At 40.0% G+C, this 22,980-nt stretch overlaps 1 protein-coding gene across 5 annotated transcripts in view; it reads left to right on the top strand.

Moving 5' to 3' along the window:
- The window catches only part of Epha4 (EPH receptor A4), a 144,377-nt gene that overhangs the window by 65,308 nt on the left and 56,089 nt on the right, over positions 1-22,980 (top strand). For all 5 annotated transcript variants that reach the window (XM_010611806.2, XM_010611805.2, XM_033764658.1 and 2 more), the window contains 2 exons: positions 3,417-3,572; positions 19,669-20,007. In XM_010611806.2, coding sequence (XP_010610108.1) covers positions 3,417-3,572; positions 19,669-20,007 — 495 coding nt within the window. The remainder of the gene's footprint in view (positions 1-3,416; positions 3,573-19,668; positions 20,008-22,980) is intronic.

Here is a 22,980-nt window from a genome sequence, read left to right as displayed (position 1 = left end):
TGCAAGGTAGAGGCCAGAACCACTGAGCTAAATCTCCAGCCCAAGATATGAAAATTTTAAGATGCAAATAAGTGGTAAATAAATGCAGCATATACCCACACATCTGTACACCAGATACTGGAAGGCTGTGAACCATGCAGAGCAAAGTGAACCATGCAGAGCAAACAAACGCATTGAAACATCGATGTAGGAGGCCATTTTGAATGTAAGCTTCAAAATGGCTGTCTGTGTGAAAAGCCAGTACTATATTTTGAGAACGCCTTTCTAAGAATCCTGAAATATTAATAGCGTAGTCTTAATATAGTCGAAGATGAAAGAATGTGTTAAGGGTAGTAAGGGCTGCTTAGAATAGCACAATGACAATTTTGTATTTTCTGCTTGAGCTCATAAAAGCAAAAGGAAAAAAAAAAGTAAAAATAGTCAACGTGTTAAAATAACAGCAGCATTCAATTTTCCAAATTGCTATAAAGCTCTCTATTTCCCAAATGAATTCATGTGTATTTATTCCTGATGACATATTAATACAAGCTTCAAGGAAAAACGGAAGAAATACGAACTTTGCAAATTTTTTATTAAAATTGAGTAATAAACAATTTTTGATTGTTAATAAATTGGAAGAAACTTGTGAACTTACAGTTTAAGGAATTTTTTTTAAGTAGAATATAGCTAGTCTTAGGAAAATATTTCAATTAAGGAAACAGCAGTGCCTTTTTTTCTTACAAGCTATTTGAAGGTGCTATTCTCACACTGCATTCATCAGTAATTGACTAATTTTTGTCACCATTAATCTCCCACTCACACTATGTGATTTTTAGATGTGGGCACTTGACTAAATCTAAGCACGCAAGAAGCAGTCAGTCAGGGACATGCACAGGTTTTTATTTTTGTTTTTTTGGAATATTGTACTTTCTTAGCAGTCCAAACATAAACTGCTTGAAATTGCTGGTCCACTGTGACTGGTTGAGTGACAGGTGGAACTTGGGGACACTGTGTACGTGCTCTTGGACTCTTTGTGTTTGATGTGGGAAGGCCAGATTTGATCCCCAGTGCTTCTTCCTGCCAAAACCAGGGTCTCTGATTTTAGTGGAAACCCTAGGGCCATTTTAAGCATGACCAAAAAGCTCCTTGAAAGTTGAACCTTATCTAATTATGCGATGTGTATAAACTTAAGACACATAAATCTTAGTCACTGGAGCAATTTGTTTTTCTAAGATGCTTCGGTCCAGTGAAAGACGAAAGCAAATAAGGGGAGATTGATCTCTGAGCACTTTTATTGTTGGTGCTCCACACACCATAAAGTTTTGGCTCGTTAAAGGAAATTCCATAAACAAGTTTAGTTAATAAGAGTGAAGTAACTGTGTGCCTTTCCAAGCTCCCACTAAATTCCCTTTCCTCTTGCCATCCAGAGGGTATAAGGTAGAAAATGTACAATTGAGGGGAGCAGGCTTCAGCTGCAAGCTGTACGGACACTTCAGGGACCTGTGTGGCATTGGGATGTTGGCCGATCACACAGAACCAAACAATGTTGTGGATCTCCTTTGAGCTACTCATAAAATCTGCTAGATTGCTAGCATGGTTGGTATCTCTGGGGTGATCAGGTCTGCGGAAAATGCCCAATGGCTTTTCCCGACTGGTGGTTTTGTTAATATAAACATATCCTAAGGACATAAGAAACAGAGACACTTGAGAGTGCGTCATACTGGGAAGATTGTGGGTAACTTTTTTTTTTTTAACTTCTGCTAGAATAACTTTAATGGCCTTGCCTTTATAATTTTAATATAGATGGTGTTGGTCAATTTTTATTTTAGGTTGGGACAGATTTGAGAGGCTATCATGAAGACCATAAATGGAAAGCAAAAAGGGGGAGCAAGGCCCTATTAGTTTTTTTTTCATTGTGAGGTTTCATAGCATTATTGAATTTTTCCACATTACTAAGAGTAATCCTCAGTGTCAGTGTGGTGTTTACAAAGATTAAGTCATGGAAAGCCTCAAGTGCATAAAGAACTATATGACCCGTGTTCCCCAAATTGGCCTGTGGGTTAAGAGACATTGTACATTGCAGGTGAACGGTGCTGAAAAAATGGAGTCAGGGAAAAACAGAAGGGTTTTATTGACTTGAAAATAAATACAAAATATACTCTGAGCCTAAAAAAATATTGGCATATTCTAGAATCTTAGTATATTCCAGAATCTACAATTAGTAGTTTTTTTTGTTTGCCCTACTTTACAAACTCTTTTATGTACTTGGTCAGTTTTGTTGCATTTTTTGATTTGACTCTTTCTGTAGCTGTAATTAGGAAATACTCAACAAAGCAATTTTTTGGTTAGTCTTTGGACACACATCCAGTTAGTTGGTTAAAGATTACGCTCTCAGATTCCAGAACTTATAGCTAAGAGTACAGGCTTTGAGGGAAGAACACTTAGGGTCAAAGCTGGTTGCTGAAACTTAGCAGATGCATGGACTTGTACCAGTAATTACTTGCTCAAACTGGGGTTCTTCTCTTCTCCTCTTTTCTCTTCCCTCCCCTCTCCTGCTTTCCTTTCCTGTCCTTTCCTTTCCCATCCTCTTCCTTCTCTCCTTTGCTCTGCCCTCTTCTTGCCTCACTTTACCCTCTCTTTCCATTTGTTTCCTACCCTATCCCCTCCTGCCTCCTGCCTCCTGTCTCCTCTCTTTGTGGTACTAGGGACTGAACCAAGAGCATTTACACTGAGCTACATACCCAGTCCCTCTTCCCGCTGCCTTTAAAATTTTGTTTTGTTTTGAGAAAGACTTTCACTAAATGATTAAGTTGCTCAAGTTAGGCTCAAATTTATGATTCTTGTACCGTGGCCTGCTAGAAGTTTGGGATTAAAGGTATGTATCACCACATCCAGCTGCAATTCCTTATTTCTAAATTAAAGATAATAATAGTTCCATAAAGATCAAATAAGATCAGGGCCAGGGATTTAGCTCAGTGGTTCCACCACCAGCCTTGAAAGCACAGAGATGCAAGTTCAATACCTGGTACCCACCCCAGAGAAAATTTAGGGCCAGGGATTTAGCTCAGTGGTTCTGCTGCCTGCCTTGTAAGCCCTAGGACCCAAGTTTGATAGCTGGTACAAAAAAAAAAGAAAAGATTAAACAAGATCATACATATAAAAGGTACCTGTGCATTTGCTTGATTTGATGTCTTGTGTTTTAAGAAAATATCTTCCAGGGTCTCCTTGTCACCTAACCATAAATGTTAATGATCCTTCAAGAGTAGCTATCATGAATTAATAATTTGGGTTGCTTTACCAGCATTTCAAGCCAGATGGTCACTGACAATTAGCAAAAACTTTTTTTTTTTCTGCAATCAAGTTTTCCTCACATGTTGCTGCGCTGTGTTCCCAGTGGTTTACATTTTGGTGTTTGTTTTCTTCCTCCTTCCCTGTAGCTTGCAAAATTGGATATTATAAGGCTCTCTCCACGGATGCCACTTGTGCCAAGTGTCCGCCCCACAGCTACTCTGTCTGGGAAGGAGCCACCTCCTGCACCTGTGACCGAGGCTTTTTCAGATCTGACAATGACGCTGCCTCCATGCCCTGCACCCGTAAGTTGTTTGCTCATCTCCCATTTTTAGGATGCCAGCAGCTTTCATTACCACCTCACAGGGCACTGCCAGGTCCTCTCCAGGGTGACTGTGCAGGGGCCAAATTAGATCAAGCACACATCCTTTCTCAATCATAGCAGGGAAAATGCTTATGAAAGAAAGAATCGTTTCCACTGTTTCTGGGTGCATTTGGAATGTACAGCTGCATGTGGAACAGAGCTGGGGAGTTCAGAGCTTGTCTGACAGTGTAATTAGAGCTGAGATTGGAATGTATAAATGGCTTTACCATTGCAGTGAAGACTTGGGAATCTTAACAGCTGTGGGAGACGCAGGTAGAGGGCAGCATTAGGGAATGTGATTTCAGTCTATAAAGAGAGCTCCGTGGCACTGAGGTCATTGCATCCAGAAACAAGGCCTCGCAGTACATCACACACATCTTCCACGGGTTGTAGTTTGTCTCCCAGCCCACTATTTAGCCTCTGAGTGAGTGTTTAGCCTTCAATATAGCAGTTTCTTCTGCAGAGCAAAGTCAATAATAGTATACGTTGAGCATCCTTTTCCCAAAATGCTTGGGATGAAAAGTCAGAGATTTAGGACTTTTTTTTAAATTTTGCAGTATTTATACCCACATATTGAAATATCATGTGGATAAACCCATGGCTAAACATGAAATTCATTTATATGTCATGTTGCCTTTATACAAATAGGTAATTTTATACAGTATTTTTAGTGTGCCTGCCTTTTTACTGCAAGCCATCACATTAGGACTGGTGTGGAATTTTCTTCTTATGTTATTCTGTCTGTGCTCAGAAATACCACATTTTGGAGCATTTTGGATTTTGGAGTTTTGGATTAGGGATGCCTACCCTCTACTTCCCCTTATAGCTATTGGTATTTAATGCTTTGTATTTCTTTTATGCCATATAAAATTCATTGATACATTTTGGTTTTTACTGTCAAGATGACTCATATTATTTTGTTCTTTAATGATTATAAACTCCATCTTAGCTGTCCTGGGGAGAGCATCCCTGAACATGGAAGTCTTTTCTGGTTTTGGAGCACTTGGGACTGCCATTCTAGCACAATCAGGTATCATCTTTAAAAGGAGTGGGGAGAGATCTCAGGTTCTTCTCCAATTTACACTAAAATTGTCCTAACCTCTGGGGTGGCTTTTGCAAGAAGAGACATTACTACTACCACCTCCGCAGCTGCTGCCACTACCACTGCTACTAGTGGAAAATTTTATATTACTCTCAGGTAACATATTAGGTGCCTTCTATAAACCTTATCACACGCTCACATTGCAGTGAGTCTGTAAGGTAGGTGTTTCCATTTTGTAGACAGGGTAGCTGTCAGCTCAGAGATGTTAAAGAACACACCCCAGACCATGTCTTACCTCTTCAGAGGGGTTCTGGAAGGTTGTCTTGTCAGATCTACTAGGTCAAGCTAAAACTTCCAGAGTGAAGACATTCAGAGGGTCAGTCTTATCTGTAACCTAAATAGGTAAGGAGTTGAGTTCTTTGCCTCCTCTGTTTTCTCTTCCTTCTATAGACTATTTTCTCTGGGTTGGCATTTTCGTTTGGTCTGCTCAAGGCCAGACCCCCCCCAACTAAGTAATTTTGTTCTATATTCTATTTTGTGTAATTAGATTAATAATGAACTTCTGACTTCTGTCTATACCCATTACCTATAACTCTCTAGTGGTGAGAGTTTAGGGTACAATAATAAACTCAAGGGACAGTATTTTTGGATGATATTTTGATATTTGCCATACAAGCAGAGCCTTCTCTATGTTGAGGTTTGATTGTGCTATTAATGTCATAAAACTCATTTTTGATGGCATTGCATCTCTCCAGTACTTTTCAATCTCGAGGGTCTGTCCTATTATTTAGCATTCTAGGGGATGGTATGCCAGTCATTTAATTATTCATTTTGCTCCTTGGGACTTTGGGGAAGCTCCAACATTACCATGTGCCCGTGATACTAGACCATTTGCCTGATGTGTAATAATGATGGTGTCACTGAGCCTTTTGAATTTTATCTTTTTATGGGAATAAATTTTTAGCTTTCTACTGATGATATAAATAAAAAGAACTGATGTTAGCACAGGGATGGATCAAAAGGTTTAAAATTTAAAATATTTATTTTGCATCTTTTCTGAGATTGTTTTTACTAAGGTAAAAGGAGGAAGAGTGGTGACTCTTTGAATTTTGGATAAAAGGTCTGTGCCTCTTCCTCCTCCTCCTCCTCCTCCTCCTCCTCCTCCTCTTCCTCCTCCTCCTTCTCCTCCTTTTTGCTTCAGAGTCCTAGACACGGGCCTAGTGGTGTCTGAATCCCTCCAATCTGCCACCCCGTGCTCCAGAGAAGAGGAAATTGCATGCCCACAGTCACAGCACAGAGTTGCCAGCCCTACCGAGGCCTTAGCTCTGACCATTAAGCACTTTTGTAATTTTGAGAGTGTGTTTAATCTCTTTAAACCCTGATTTCCTTATCTGTAAAATGGATTCTCACTATCTACATCTTGGCTTCTTTTAAGAAATAAATAAGAAAACATTTACTAAGGACTGGCACATGGTAGGAATCTAACAAATATTTGTTCTCTTCCTCTTTTATCTCCAGCATGTTATTTCCTTTACCAAACGGTCTCCACAGCAGGTGTTAGTATATCTCACTACCCCTTTGTTAGTTTTTTGCCTTTGGCCATGTAATTAAATTACCCAACAGCCACAATGCACCACAGGACCTTTTAAAAAATTAGCCCCTTAATTCCAGGTATGGTCAAGGGTTGAGACCACTTCTCTACAGATTGAAATTTTTATTTTTATTTTTAGGCTTAAAATATCAACTCACACGACCTCGAGAAAGGGGTAGTCAGGAAGGTGAGCATACTTTGCTAGTGAAGATTGATATTAGTAAGTTAAGCGGCAGAATTAGAATCAGGTTCTTCTTTATTCTCTGGTCCTCACCTTCAGTTTCTCCCTTCCTACTTTGGATAGTGGACTGTATTGTCTAGTACGGTAGCCACTAGGCACATATGGCTATTGAAATTTATAGTCATGAAAATTGAGTGTAAAATTCAGTTTCTCGTTTATGCTTGCCACATTGCAAAGGCTCGGTGGCCTCTTGGACAGCCCAGCTGTAGAATTTTTTTTTTATCATCAGAGAAAGTTCTATCAGGCAGTGTTGTAGTAGGCCTTTCAATGAAGGAGACAGTGGGAGTTTCTCAAAGAACCTCTTGTTCAGATAACTCACTGAGAAATCCTCCCCAGCCCCAGCTTTATCGGACTCTCTTGACAAGATGTGGGGATGGGAAAGAACATAAACATCAGGGATCCTTTCAAACTGATCTCAGCCCCTAATCAGCTCTTACCAGTTGGTTAAGCCAGGTGACAAACCCAATTCCCTTGTGCTGACAGCCATGATAATCAGGCACCTTCTTTGTTCATTATGCTGTCTTTAACCCCAGCATTCTTATGCAGTCCTGCATTTAGTGATCACTCACTGTGACGGCACACTAATGAAGAAATAAAACACACTCTCTGAGACTCATTCTTCTAGCCAAAGAGAGACTCTGCTCCACTGGCTTGTAAAATCAGGTTTTTGTGCACTTGGAGAACGATTAGACCAGGTGAATACAAGGAGCATCAGCTAATTTAGCAGGAGACACCTAGAAGTTCACACCATCCACACTGCTGGATGGCTGAAGAGAATTTAATAAGTAAGTTGTACTTGGAGGAAAAATTTTGGTGGAACCTCTGTGAGAGGCTTCCAGCGAAAGGTGCTGAGATGTTTCAGTGCAAGCATTGTCTGAATGTTTTCCAGAAAATATTTTCCATACCTGTTTAGAAAGGAGAGTGCAATGTACTGCCCCTTAAGCATCAATGTGCATGGAAATCACACCAAATTTGCCTAAGGATTGGTAGAGGAAAAGTCAGACATGATGGCTAAGTTCTTGGATGGTACTGATGAGTGGATCAACCATCCTTAGGCAAAAAGGGTTTGGATTCCTTGTTTGATGGATGACAGGAGAGGGGATTTCCTCTCTTCCAGGCTTGTAACTTTCAGGCCTGTTCATCTCTCTGGTGACTCTAGAGAGATATTTGAAGGATTCTGGACAGTCTCCCTTGAGAATTGAATACTTCATTTATCTCCTCTAGGAAGAAAAACCAACCTGGTTTGGGGTCACACAGGCACTATGAGATTTTGGGAGGGTACTGGTTTGTCGTTCTTTTCTTCTCCTCAACTCCTCCTGAGTTAATGCCAGAGAATAAAAAATGTAAGTGCTCACCTCAGACACTGGGTCAAGGAAACCAACAGGGCTCTCTGGCAGTACCACCTGTAGCGCAGACAGTACTTCTGTGTACATAAACAGGGCTTCCCTTAGGCTGATGAAGGAAGTTTGATTTTGTGAATCATTTCATGGCAAGAATTTTCTTGTGATTTTTACTAAGAAATTGATGTTCTGTAATAACCCATACCCAGCCCCTTTCTCTTCTACATCTCTTTCCCCTTGCATGTTCCTCTTGTTTTAGTCTGGAATGCAGTCTGGTAGTCACCAGTGTTGGGAGATGTCCAATAATTGCAAGAGCAGGAAGACTTTTGATTACTTAGTCCTTTAGCTGCTTGTTCAATGACTGTAGCAAGAAAGGTGGTCTTTTCTCCTTCTGAGAGGCCAGGGCAATACTATATTTAAGGCAACTTTCTAATGTCCTATTACATTTCAAAATGTTCAAGGAAAATGCCTTACAAAGGTCATAATTAGCTCTGCAGAACTAAAAAGAAGTAACTAATTTATTTGCTATCTTTGCCTAGCACTATTACCGGAACGGTTTTCCGTATTTTTCAATTGGAAATCTGTCCTTGTTCTTTTGCTCTTTATTTAACTTGTTTGATGAAACTTATTAGACCTTTGTGATCAGGAACGCTCAGTAAGCAAGAGGCTCTGATATTGGATGGCCCATTTGAGGATCCTCACACATCCACCTGCAAGTAAAAGGCCTCGAATAATCCCATCAGCTGTGCCAAACAAAGAGAGATTGATTGATACTTAGATGTGGCCTAAAATATTCCAAAATTACAGCTTTTAAGACAATTTACACTGGCACAGTTTAGAGCTAATGAGGGCAAATTTACTAAGATCTATGACGAAAGGCTGTGATTTAAGAAAGCTTTCTACAGGTTTAAGTTATCCAGAAAATGAAATAGCCTGGCTCCAAACAACAAACATCACTTACTTTGTCTTTACATTTGCCTTTTCTAATTGAATTGAGTGTGCTGCTGTATTTCCTCCAGAAAGTGTATTGTTTTAAAATTACCATTTCAGTTCTATTACTCACAGCCCTTGCTTCTAATGCTTTCTGACAGTTATCCACATAATGAACCATAATGAAATGATGAGCAATCTTCAGTGGAAACCCAATGTCGATCCCATTGGTGTTGTGTGACTGTGTTGTTAAAATTTGAATGCAAATTAAAATAACATAGTCCTCACTTTCTTCCAAGGTCAGAAGAAGACTTCTTTTTTCTTCTTCTCCTTCTCCTTCTTCTTCTTCCTCTTCTTTTTTTTAAGTGCTCTAATTTGGAGAATCTCACATCCATTTTCAAACAAGCCCTTCAAGGTGCCCTGATGTTCAGTCCAATTCTTTCCCCACAAAGATTTACATGCTTAACAGTCTGGCTCAGGGATTTGGGGAGGGATGTCTAGAATGAGGCTTTGATGTATAAACCATAGGATAAAAGGCAACCTTCAGTTTCAAGTAAATTACACTTTTTTCCCCCACCAGAAAGCATATTTCTTTTTGCTTTGGCGATGCAAGGAGCCAACAGTATAATGATGTGGGAGGGGCTCACTGCTTGGAACAAATCAGTGAAGGTACAGTTAGTTCTCGTGAAAGACTGGTTACCGGAAAAGTTAGAACAAAGGCTCAAATTCCCAGTGTTATTAATGAGAGTTTTTCAAAAGAAACATTGGTTGATCTCTAGCTATTTCATCATCCCCACCATCAATCATTTTTGTGATCACATATGTATTGAAAAAGCCCTGAATCTAAGACTTGCAGGGGAATTTCTCATTTCATGTCATCTATCACATTTGCACTGTAATAGTGTAGTTTCGTATTACATTCCATTTCTCACAGTCGAAAACTCACGTTACGACGTCGACTCCCCATTGCCAGATGCTGTGGTTGGTTTTAGTTCAGACTGAGGGTCCCTCTGCCTGTTAGTGAGTCGATGGGAGGGCTAATATGTCTGTACAAACTAATCAAAGCAGCCAAGGAGATTTTGACCATTCAGGTGCAGGCACTTCGGTCCATTTCATTCCTCAGTGGGTCCCTTACAGCTCAGTAGCCCACGGCCTAAAATTAGTCTGTAAGTAAATAAACTTTACTTCTTCCTTTCTGATTGCCTTTTATTTTATTATTTATTTACTTGCTGGTACAGGGGCTCAAACTCAGACCTTGCTCTTGAGAGGCACATGGTGGCACCACTGAGCTAAATCCCCCGGCCCACAATTGCCTTTTAGCATTTTTTTTTTTTTTTTTTTTTTTTTTTGAGACAGGGTCTCACTATGTAGTTGAGACTGACCTGAAACTCACTATGTAGCCCAGGCTTGTCTCAAGCTCGCAGCAATTCTCCTGCCTCAGCCTCCTGAGTGCTGGGATTGCAGGCATGCACCACCACGCCTGGCATGCCTTTTAACATTTTCACTACTAATAGGGGAAAGGAATTTTGGAGACCCAACCTCAGGATTCTTTTCTGGACAACTCAGCATGCAGGACAAAAATCACTAGGTATGCTGTTAATGGAAGGCATAGATAGATTCTTGGTTGGTTTTATGAAGTTTCATTGTTTGTAAAATTTAAAAGCATACTTTGCAAAGACCAGGTATCATCTCATCAAACTCTTAAAAAAAAAATCCTATTTTAGCCCCCTTTTCCTATCCAACCTACTTTTCATTTTTTTAGGGATAAACTGTACAGTGTAGATTCAACTTGAAACTGCATAAATTTCAGGACACTAATGTATGCCCAGGTAAAAGGCTTGGATAGTCTGCCAAGGCCATTTAGTAGGTTATCACAATTTTTCTACTACCATGAATAATTAAGAGTGGCTTGTCAGCCAAGCCCATGTCATTTCTGGATGGCATTTTTGACACTCTTCTCGGAAGTTATACAGTGGTTATTCACAGCATGCCTCTTCCAAACACGGTCAATTATATATTTTTCTGAGATCCCCTGGGGTGAGAACTGAGTATCTTCTTTGCTATGAGCATTTTGATTTTCTCTGAGAGTTGACTCTTGCTCCACCTGCCTTCTGAACCCTAGGGAAAGATGAGCTGAGAAGAGAGTCCTGTTGCAGAGATAGGATTGTTGCTTTTACCCCTCCTGTGATTTCCCACCAGGGAAAGAACCTTTCTGAGAAACACCTTTCTACCCTCCTGCAGGAAGATAGCAGCCAGGCAGGGAGGACGACGCGGCTAAGACAAGAGCAGAAACCGAAATGGTGTAGCTCACCCTCTTGTGGAAGGGCAGGGAAACAGACAAATTTAGCTCAGAAGTTAATTGAGAAAATTGAAAATTTTCAACTTTGTTTAAAAAATAACTCATAGTTAAGCTTCATTGTTTCCTTTAAGTCATTTCCAGCTTTGTGAGAAGATTGTTCAGTCTTGGAGTGAAGCAAGGGTCCTGATCAAAGCTTTGTGCACATTGGCCATGTTAATTCGAATGAGTTAACATTTGTTTTGCTTTTTGTTTCTCTTTTTCCTTTCTGGAGGGCAGGGGGTGTACAAAGTCACTGTGTTGCCCAGGATGGGCACGAACATTTTTTTTTTTGTAATGGGGATTGAACTCAGGACCTTGTGCTTCAGAGGCAGGAGGTGGAACCACTGAGCTAAATCCCTGGCCCTGAGCACAAACTTTTGATTCTCCTTCCACAACCCTCCTAGGAAGGAAGGAAACTTTTTTATCTTAGTGTTTGGTCATTAGATTGTTTTGTTTAATAAATGCTTTTGTGTCTGCTTCTTTCTTTAATGGGGATTAAATTAAAGATAAGGTATGAAAAAAGGCTGTGTGAGAAATGCAAGTGAATGCACAGCTTAGCTAATTCCAAATAAAATGACCAATCTTTCTTTCCTTAGTCTTTCATATTGTACTGTCTTTATGTATAACTGAGAATTTATGAAGTATTTCTGTTTTAAGCCAGTCATCTTAACCTAAAGACATTAAACTTCTCATACACCCAGGAAGGAAAAGATAGAAGATTCCTGGAGAGGAGAATGGTAAAATAGAAATAACAGAAAAACAGATAATAATTAAATATTATGCGGCAAGAACTTGACCTCTGTAGGAAGCTGCAAACAAGTGATGGGTGGGTGGAAATGATTCTGTGCGTTAGTAATGGGCAGGCTGCTTTGGCTCTCGTCATTGTTAAAACCCACAAACTGCTGTGATAAAAGGTTACGCACTGTTCATATATCTCCGAAGAGGTGACCCGAGCAACGGTCTTTATGTAAACTAACCCTGGGTAGCAAGGACTGGGAGAAAGCAATTAGTGCTGGCAACGTATACAGCTGTCAGCGGGGGAAGCAGGGGCTTTAGTTCAGAGTCAAACCTTACACGCCCCAACTGTTTACTCTGCCTTATAATTGTCTTTCAGCTGGAGAGAAATTAACAACAAAAGCTCATCTGAAGGGCCAAGGGGCTTTGCAGCTAAGACATGGAAATATTTTTGACAGTCCAAAAATTGCACCTGGTTAATGAAGCCTCATGAAAAGGAATTGGAGAACCAAGTTGCTCCTTCCTCACAAATACGTCTTGTCCTGGTTGCTTTGGTTTTTGTTGTGTTTTGTTTTTGTCGGGGCAACAGTTGTGCTTAAAGAAGTCGATCATTTAAGAGTTATGTTTCTGCCAATGTACTTGGTGGATGTTCCTTGCCACATCCAAAACTAATTTCATGGCTCAGGCACTGAATTTTTAAAAGGTGATTAAAAAAAAACAGCTCAGTATTAAAAATCTATGATAGCTCTGGAATTCACTCTGTCACATGAGCTCAGCTTTTTTGGTTTTTCTGTCCGCTATCTCCCGGCCTTAGTTGCAGGCTTGATCTGCAACATTTTAGATTGAGATCGATTACCTTTTCTCTTCTGTCTGTTTTCTTTCCTTCATTTTTATCCTTTTTTTCACTCAGCTTTTGGGACATATGTACACAAATGCGATGGCAGCGATGTTTCCGGTGAAAGGAGCTGTTTTGAGCTGAGAAATTTGTTATTCTTTCATCTATGCCGTCAGCAACTATTTACTGAACATCTCCTACGTGCCAGGCGGCGGTTGTTCTAGAGTTGGGAATATCCTTATAATCTGGAACAACCGTCTATGCTCTCCTGGAGCTTATGGTGTTATGAGAACATAAGTAATTAACAGCAAGACGGTACATTGACGGTCCTCACCAAAAGGAAATCGGAAGGACCAGGCAAAGTGAAGCCTAGGAGGGAGCCCTGCGGCTCCGAGGAGCAGTAAGACAGAGTCTGCAGACCGGGAGAATCCAGGCCGGCAACAAACCCAGAGTACTCGAGTTACATATTGAAAGTTTTGTTACCAGTGTGGCTCTTATTTACTTTTCCTCTAGATTTTCGAGTCTCTTAGCACTTAAATTCTGGTTGTTATAAGGAGTGCAATTTTCAGGTTTCTGTGGCACGTTGTATGTCCTTTTCTGTGAAATCCACTTCTCTGTCCACACAGCAGAGCAGGTTTCTATCTTTTGAAATTTCACTCATTTCCTAAGAGAATCAAGTGTGTATTCCAACTAGTAAGTGGTCGGTGGAGTGCACAGAGTGCAGTTTCCCTGGACTTTCCATGGAATGGTTCTCACCTCACTTGTTTTTCACATTGGAGACATTTATGTGTTTAGTTAGATTCAGTGTTAGCTGATAGTTTTTGAATGACCTTCTTGAGGCTCATGCAGATTTCATGTGGAGATGTACAAACTGCAGTGTCCCAAAAGGACTGCTTTAAATCCTCCTGTAAGCCACAAGTATAGTCTCTAAACTGTTCAGGAATTAAACTTCACTGTAAACTATAAGAGGGATGAATGAAGATGTCTACTGCTACTAGAATTTTCTTTCATGCTCAGAATATTATCCTTAAATGTCCCATTCACTTAATTTCTCTAGGTAGAGTGTGATTCATTTTCAGCAGTTTCTCTTTTTCCAGAGAAGAGTACATATAGTTTTAATTAAGGAACATTAAGATCTCCGTAGTGATATAAGATGTGATAAGCTCTTTATGATAGGATATGATATCATAGTCCTCTGAATCTACTACCGTCTGGCTGTAGTTTCTTTTAGGTTTCATACTGCCTGACTCCCGTCAAGTGACATTCCAGTAGAAAATAATAATTATCCATTGTAACACCTTTCACCAGTGCCCGCTGTGTGATGTAAAAAAGTATTTCACACCAGTGAACAGAATGGATGTTCATTTAATTTATCTGCAATGGCAAGAAACGGACTGCTTGTCTCAGCCCAATCAATGTGAAACTCAGGAAATACACCCCTGTATTTCACGAATTTGATTTCTTCCTTAGTCAGTGAAAATATAGGTAATGTGGGCTTTTAAAATCAAGCCTTGTTACCTGGGCCCTATATGTTAATCATGAGATTCAGGACTTAGATGTTTTTATATGGGCTTGGAGGATTCTTAAAATCCCTAGAGTCAGGTACAAAATAGTGAGCATCAGAGAGCATCTTCCCAGAGCTCATCACTTTTCTGTAGCAGTGGTTGGCAAACTATGGCCTTACAGGCCAATTTCAACTGTTGTCTATTTTTGCAAAATTGTTTTGGAACACAGTCACGCCCTTGTGTTGTAGGGATTGCTTGTGGCTGTTTCAAGTACAGTGGCAGAGTTGAGTAGTTGCTACTGAGACCATATGGCCCATAATGCCTAAATATTTTGCTATCTTGTAGTAAATCTTTTTTACAGAGAATGTACGTGGATCCCTGTTCTATTCATAAATTAAAGACTCTTGCATTTTACTGTTGTTTCTGGTAGTGCAGTTACAATCTGTGTCACTGAATTACATTGGAAATATGGAGGGCATTCTAAACATGAAAATTTTAAACAGTTTAACATGTGAGCCCAATTTTAGAGGTATATGTGGAGAGAATCTTGTGCGTATATGTGAATGCCATGGGAGATTTATAAATACCATCCAAAATGTAAAGGGAGAACATTTTGCCCTTAAATATACTTCAACATTTAAGTGATTAATGTTCTAAAATGTCTTAATTTTAGTGATAAAATTAAAGAGAACAAAAGTCTATGGTTTTCTAAAGGATAATAATGAAAATTCCAGCCTTCCTTTAGAAATGTCAGAAATAATTTTCTTTGAAGAGAACGTTTTTCCTTATTTCATGCCTAAATAAACCATCCCCTGGAATCAAAGTGGAGAAAGCAAAATTGTAAGTGCTAATTGCAACTAGACAAAACTTTAATTGATGCAGTCCACATTTTAGTGGCCAGGCTACAGGTGACAGGTTGTCGAGTCTATAAAAACAGCACAGACTGGGTGCCTGTCCTCGTATCTGATGCCCATGTATCCAGATTTCTTTCTCCTTCAAGCTCTTCCTTTTCCTCTAGTCTCCCTGCTCTTTCTTTCTTCTCTCCAGGAAGTGATCAGGAAAGGAAAGTATCAAAGTGAACCAGAGTGTTTTTTCTCTCTTTTAGAGCAGGTAACCAACACTGGACATTCAGTAAATTTTTGTTATGTTTTGTTTTATTTTTTGAGACAGGATCTCACTATGTAGTTGAGACTGACCTGGAACACAGTATGTAGCCCAGGCTGGTCTCGAACTCACAGCGATCCTCCTGCCTCAGCCTCCAGAGTGCTGGGATGACATGCGTGTGCGCCCACTCCTGGCATTTAGTGAATATTTGTTGAATGAATGAATAAGTTCGCAATCCCACCCAACAGAAGTAACCAGTGATATTTGATATTGCTCTCCTACTAAGAGGAGCTTATGCGTGTGCCACCACTCCTGGCATTTAGTGAATATTTGTTGAATGAATGAATAAGTTCGCAATCCCGCCCAACAGAAGTAACCAGTGATATTTGATATTGCTCTCCTACTAAGAGGAGCTTGAATTAAACAGCTTATATTCAGATCATCCATTATAGGCTTAATACTAACAAAATTTAAGTGAAAAGCTGACCAGCACAGGCTTAGCTCAGAGAAGCCTTTATTAATTCCCATATTTCACAGCACCATAGGTGGGTACATGTAAGATGCATTAAAGGACTTTGTTCGTTTTCTATTGATTCATTCATTCGTTTGTTTATGGACTCAGCAAATATTTATGGAGCTTCCTCTGAGCTAGACATGGGGAAATGATGAAGACATTCTTTCTCTTGAAGAGCACACGGCCTGGAAAGAGAAACAGATGTGAAACGAGTATTGAATTGGAGGGGCACTTTTAGATGTCACAGACAAAGTTGGGACACAGAAATGAGGAACTGAAAAAGGGAGCAAGGCTGTAAGCAGGGTATGCTGCCAGCTTCCCTTCAGGTGAATAGTGGGTAGATTTGGAAAGCATAAAACCTTGATCTCCCAAATTCCTCAAGCTCCCGGATGTTAATGTATTGTCAGTCGGATATGGACCCAGAGACTAGAAAATCAGACCGTCTCTCTTTGTTGTAAGCCCCATAGAGTTGCCTCTAGATAGCCGGTGAGATTAGTTTCAGGAGCTGTGTAGATACCAAAATGTGAGAACACTAAAGTTCCTTAAAAAGCTGTATTTACATATAATCTACGCCCACCTCCCATTCCCTTAACCTAATCTTTAGGTTGCTTATGATATGAATTCAGCGTAAGTGCTAGGTAAATATACTGTAGTATTTAGGAAATAGGGACTAGGAAAATGTCTGTACTCATGTTCAGTACAGATGGAATTTTTAAAGAAAATTTTTGGTAGACTGCTTGAGTTCATGGACGTGGAGGCCATGCATACAAGAGGCCCCACTGTATCTGTAACCAGAAACTTGATTGGAGGTGGGCACATTGCTGATGAGAAAGGCAGCCACTATGTCAGACATTTAATTGCTCCTACATATCCGGATTCAGTATGGACAAAAGTGGAAGAGAAAATAATCTAAGAGTTAGATATCCTTCTAGATGCTTGATGGAAAGACCTCACGTTAGTAAGAATGCCTGCTTTCTCTTCTTCTTAGCCATCACTGCAACTAATTGTTTTAAGGTGCTGCTGGTGGTTATAATTCTGAACCCAGGCTGGCTTTTGGCTGTATTCAAGTCCATATTTTATTTTTCTCATTGTCTTGAGAGCAGAACATTTTCTTTTCTGTGGCAGAGATGGGTTCTCACTGCAAATGAGAAACACACTTGTTACATTTTTATTGTCTTTTAATTGTCAAGAGTTAAAGAAACCACAATCCCCAAAATATAACACAACCACTTTTATGGTTATAACTTGTGAAGCATGGGTCTTTCCCCAGGACTTTGCAGGCAGAAGACTTGGAAATACAATCATCCAGGGGAGACATTTCTTATTTCGTGGTCTCCTCTATCATAGGACTTTGCGACAGTCCAGTTTCTATATTGCTACTCTCTTCTCATATAACCATCATTTTCTAAGAGAGCAAAGTGTAAAACAGTTGCAGTATAATTCTCTGAACCACTCACAGAGCAATAGTGCACATGAACGTGTCCTGTTCTTGAGCATTCAACCCTCAAGGACTTCTTTAAAAATCTCTGCTGAAGTAGGGAGACTGTTCCAGCCCAGCGCTTGTTTTTGCATCAAAACCCTGCAGCATCTCTGTGTGTTTTGTTTTCCACGTTTCGGTGATGTATCTCTGTGTCCTGTGACCATTTAGTTTTCTGCTCCATTTCTTCTCTGTTTAGACACTGCCATGCCCCGTCCTACATACTAATTACTGACTTTTTGCTTCTGTGGTGCTTGATTCATTGTGTCACATTTTCCCATGTGAAAGTGGACCAAGAACCTTGGCAAGGGGGTTAACGGATTTCAGAGTCACTCTTATTTAACCCTGGAAATCACAGAAAAATAAGAACCAGTGGCGGACCCACTTTAGTGAACAAGCTGTGGCCAGCATTGGCTGAAGACTGGCCATGGCACTGCTATGGCTACAAGCATGGCAGAACTTGGACAGCACTGGATACGGGCACTCTTGCTTCCCAATTTTCCAACTCCAGCGGGGAACATGTGGTGGAGAATAGAAATAGTCCAGGATGGGAGCCTTTTGGATAATAGTGAAATTCTTGTTACAAAGCAGATTGCGTGAACTTTTAGTATTATCACATCCTCTTCCTGGATCTCAGTTCTCTCATTTTAGAAATGCGGATATTTGACCAGAGCCTCTTGTGTGGTTCAAGAGCTTGAGGTTTTAAATAACTCCGTGCATTTGTTCAGAAGTCATTTATTTATCCTTATTATTTTCCAGCTCCTGTACTAAAGGCAATGAGTATGATCTTGAAATCTAAACAAGGAAGAAATTTACATTTTCTTTCTGAGGACTTTTGCGAATAGGCTTACGTTTAATACACATTTTACAACACTTGGTTAAATTTTTTTTAAAAAGGTTTTTCTCTTAAGGTGCACAGGATATGGAGCCAGTCTTAATGCTAAGAGAAGTTGTTGGTAATTAGTCTCAGGGGACATTGGAAGGACCTGCTTACCTTGTTAAAATAAAGTCTGCAATTAAGCTGGAAATGAAGGGAAAATTTCCCTTATGAAATAATACCACCAAGACTCTTAGGCCTCTCTCATCACTGCAAAGTAACTGATAAGTATTGAATATGAACCCTTATTCACAGGTTATCTTCTCCAGTTCTCTCTCACTGAGTGCTTTGGAGCCACACGTTGTATTGTGATTGACTAGGTAAAGCCTCAAGTTCATACAAGCCCCCAGTTTACTTCTTTTTCCTAAGGAATATATAAAATTTCCTTCATAGCAAGTCCCTCCAAATATTTTAGCAATACCACAGATGTAGTGATTGAGAAACTGCAAATTTTCATTGAAATTTATTTTGGCTCTTCACTTTAAAAAATTGAAATGGGAAAGAGCTTGCCAATTGTCACTTTGTGTAAATATTTTTCATTAAGAGTGTTCCAGGTGTCTTTGAAGCTGGCTTAGGCAATGAAAACTTTCTGTTCTCCAAGACTGATTTTTCCACTTGACAGTAATTTAAGACATAGGTTCCTTGGTGTATAAAAGGTGTGTAGTGTTATCTGTTATTATTATTTTAAAACCACCCATGATGCTATCAGCGATTCTGTTTCTTGACAATCACCACCACTATTCATATTTCAGACACACTGACATCAGTGCTAATGGGCATGCTTATAAATGATCTGGTGCAGCCCTGATCAGCTGAAGGGCAGGAGCAAGTGTCTCCTAATTAATGGAAGGACAGGAGAAGGTGTCTCCTAATTAGTTGAAGTGCAGGAAGAGATGTCTGGTCTAGCGAACAGTCCCTTGCACAGCTCTGAGGTAAATCTCAACAGCTGTATCTTTGATGACTCTTCACCTACATTAAACCAGTTCCTATCAATTACCTATAAACACCATCACCCTCAACTGCCATGTTGTACCACAGAGACACATCTATACGGTTCTGTTCATTTAATTTGTTATTGGTGACATGTTGTACTTAGGAATCATAATTTGTCTTCCAAAGAAGTTCATAACTATTAATTTACAAGAGTCCCACGAGAGTGCTGAGGACTGGAATTGTATGCCCATTTCTCAGAAGATAGGAGGGAGACTGGATAAAAGATGCTATTTTCCTGCCAATGGAGAGAGAACACCTGGGCATGGATCCTGTAGTTGGAGAGTTGCCTCACATCTGTAGGTGGCAGTTGATGCTGAGTTTGTTGCACAGGAGTGAGAATGACACCGATGTCCACAGAACTTCCATCATATTGTTCTGTTGTTCTTTTAAAAGATTTTTTTTTTTTTCCACATGGGCCCTTCTTGTTTCCTAGAGCTGCAGAGAATAATACAAACTCTGAGAGATTCCAGAGGGATATTTCAGTTCCTGGTGTGATGATGTTTTTCTTTCTCCAGGCCCACCATCTGCTCCGCTCAACTTGATTTCAAATGTCAATGAGACCTCGGTGAACTTGGAATGGAGCAGTCCTCAAAACACAGGAGGTCGTCAGGACATTTCTTTCAATGTGGTCTGCAAGAAGTGTGGAGCTGGTGACCCCAGCAAGTGCCGTCCCTGTGGAAGTGGGGTCCACTATACCCCACAGCAGAATGGCCTGAAAACAACCAAAGTCTCCATCACCGACCTCCTCGCGCATACCAACTACACCTTTGAGATCTGGGCAGTGAATGGGGTGTCCAAGTATAACCCTAGTCCGGACCAGTCAGTGTCTGTCACTGTGACAACCAACCAAGCAGGTAGGATTCCAGTCTTTTGTATTTCATGATCTGAAGGTTTATAGAGAAAAGGCTTAGGTGATAACAGCTAGTGGTATTAAAGTTCCGCTGGTGAAGTGGAACCGGTTATAAACATAGAAACTATGTTGTAATACAAAAGTACTTAGAAGGACATTTCAGCATTCAGCAGCTACTGTATTGTATTTATTTTGGACATTAACTACATAGCGTGTCCTCCTGTAGGAGATGGTTCCGATAAAGTTAAGAATAAGACAGTGTCTGATCGGGAGAGGACGACTCTCTAGTGAGCCCGCTCGCTCATTCGCTTGCTGCTGGACTTCATATTTGCCATGTTAATCACAGAGTTCACGGCTGGGTGTCAGATCATTTATAGATTAAACAGGATCGTAAAACTGAGTTTAACTAATGCGGAGTACTCCCACTGGTCTTTGCTGCGTTTTCTAACAGAAGCACTTGCAGCTGTAGCATAATCTTGTTCTTTAATGGAACATGGTACAGATAACCAACATGGACCTTTATTAGATAATCTTGATGAAAATGTTTGTGTCATTGACAAAATTTACCTTAAAACACTCATTTTGCAGCCACTTTCATGGCTGAACCCCTCACTGACTTTGGGGTAACGGGGTGGCTGATCCATCCACTCTGTTTCTTGTATCCTTCTCTGTCATACAGAAGACTAGGAAACGCTTCTATTTTTGAAGTTTTGGCTGAGTTAACAAAAGAATTATCACAAAATCTTCAATGTGAAATATTTTGAAAATCTGGCCTTTGAGGCTCTGGTCCCTGATCTTCTCATCTCTATCTCTTTCCTGAAAAAATTTGCACATCACATGTGTGCCATTGCTGGCTCTTTGTTATTTTTAGAGTCAAATAGGGAGAGGGGACAGAGAGAAGGTGCTCTAGTTTATCCTTTCATGAGACTCTTCAGGACTAACATCACAAGAAGCAGATCATAAATTGTCAAAATCCTATTTAATAAATCCATTTCCTCGAACAACACTTCATTCTTAATGAACGTTTCAGTCAATGAACTGTATGTATATTTAAGGAGAATATCTGTACTAATTGATCCATTAGTGAAAAATATTCCAGAGTCCTATCCATTTTGCAATTATTTCCCCATCTCCTGTTGAATTTTATACAGTATTCTTTTGTTTTCAAGTGAATACTTGGCGAATATTCTGAACAGGGGCTGGAACAGCCAGTTTTTAAGGGGGAATCTTCAGCTATACAAACATGAACAAGTCTCTTCTGATATGTAGTGCGAAGAGGCCATTTGGCTTTTAATTCCGCACTTTCAGATTGTGAACTGTTAGTGATCATCAGTTTCCTTTTTTTTTCTGCAAAGGCCAGAATAATTTAGCAGGTTTTGTTTCATTTTTAATAGCATAGAAGCTCTCTGAAGTTGCCAACCTTTATCAGTGCTGTTTTGGGAGAGCGCACTGGAGACAGCACAGACCGATCCTAGGACCTTGCATTGGTGCTTCTGGTGTGTGAATTAGGGTCTGTTGCGGCTCAGAACAATTTGTGAATCCTTGGAGCATCCAGGTGATGACCCAGTCAGTACTGTTATGTTCAGCCCTTTATACCTTTTCGGCTATCCTCAGACACATCAGAATATTGTTCCCTAACTGCATTAAAACTAGGATTGGAACTGCTGAGGTGTTTGCTATGCAAGGTGAAGTCTGAAGTCACTGTTTGGCAGAGGAAAGCCCTTGTGTGAAGGGCTGATGACAGGCTTTGCTCCCACATATCTGAGGCGGAGAAGTCCGCCATTCTTTATGTACTTAAGGATTCAAACCGAGAGATGATATGAACCTCTACCAGGCTGACAGGTCCAAAGAGCACAGAGAAAAAAATCTTCCAAAAGAAGATGTACAAAAATAAAAAATATTCCGAGAGAGGAGAAAAAAAATCCAAAATCTTATTAAAATATAGATGACTTTTTTTTTTTTTTAGATCTAGCAGAAAAGCGGACAGGTAATTCCTTTGACACATGTTTGTTTTTGTTTTTGGTTTTTTGGTTTTTTGTTTTTTTTTTTTGTAACCTCTATGCCATGGTGTGCCATGCTGCTGGGAGGTTTGCCGAATAGGACAAAATTCCATCTCCCTATTTTAATTTTCATGAAGGGTAATGCTGGGAAGCTGCTCAAAATTAAAAATAAATCTTTCAATAAGGAGACCTCCTGTGTGGCCAGACAGAAAGCTTTCCACTTAGGAGAGAATTATATATGTGCACAGCCCTGCTTCATTATCCCACCATAATTTTAAGTTCATGAATTCAAAATCATCAGTATAGTTTATCTTTGATTAACAAACCCTTTCTTCATAATAGTACAAATTAATAATGTACGCTGAAATTCTGGGTGAATGTAGCAACCATAAACTCTGTCAAGACTCCCCTAAGCATATTTACATACACACAATTATGTTCTAATTGCATTTGTTCCTATCATTCCATTAAATTAAATTCCTTAAGGACCTCTATAGGCACCGATGTCTCATTCGATAAGGAGTACATAGAACTAATGAATGTTAGCACTTGGCACCTAGAGGGCACGAAGTTTCATGGCTGAGTGTTCATGGGGTTCTTTCTGTCATCTCTAACACGATAAAACACAAAATTGTACACACAAGGACTCCCAGAATTCCTCTTCCTGTGGTCACTGCCATGGGGTCTTTAATAATTGAGGCATATCTCTGTGAAGGTGAAGGAATTCCAGCTGATTCTTGAATGAGAGCTGGTTCTAGAAACCAAGGAAAATCCTCCTCCACCTCCTCCTCCTCCTGAAAGCAGAGAGTTGGTTTCCTTCAAAATTATGAGTTAATTTATTGCGTTCAGCTTGGCATTCTTGCCTTTTATGAGCCCAAACAGTGTGAGAGATTTAGGTTTAACAGGGCCTTAGTCATTTAGTAGCAGAAGGTGTGAATGGACTGTGTTCTTCTATGGCTGTGGAAACCACTCTTAGC

The sequence above is a fragment of the Fukomys damarensis genome, unplaced genomic scaffold (assembly GCF_012274545.1).
Source record: "Fukomys damarensis isolate Sample0158 unplaced genomic scaffold, DMR_v1.0_HiC HiC_scaffold_16, whole genome shotgun sequence".
NCBI classification, from domain to species: Eukaryota; Metazoa; Chordata; class Mammalia; order Rodentia; family Bathyergidae; genus Fukomys; species Fukomys damarensis.
This window is presented reverse-complemented; position numbering and strand designations above follow the sequence as displayed.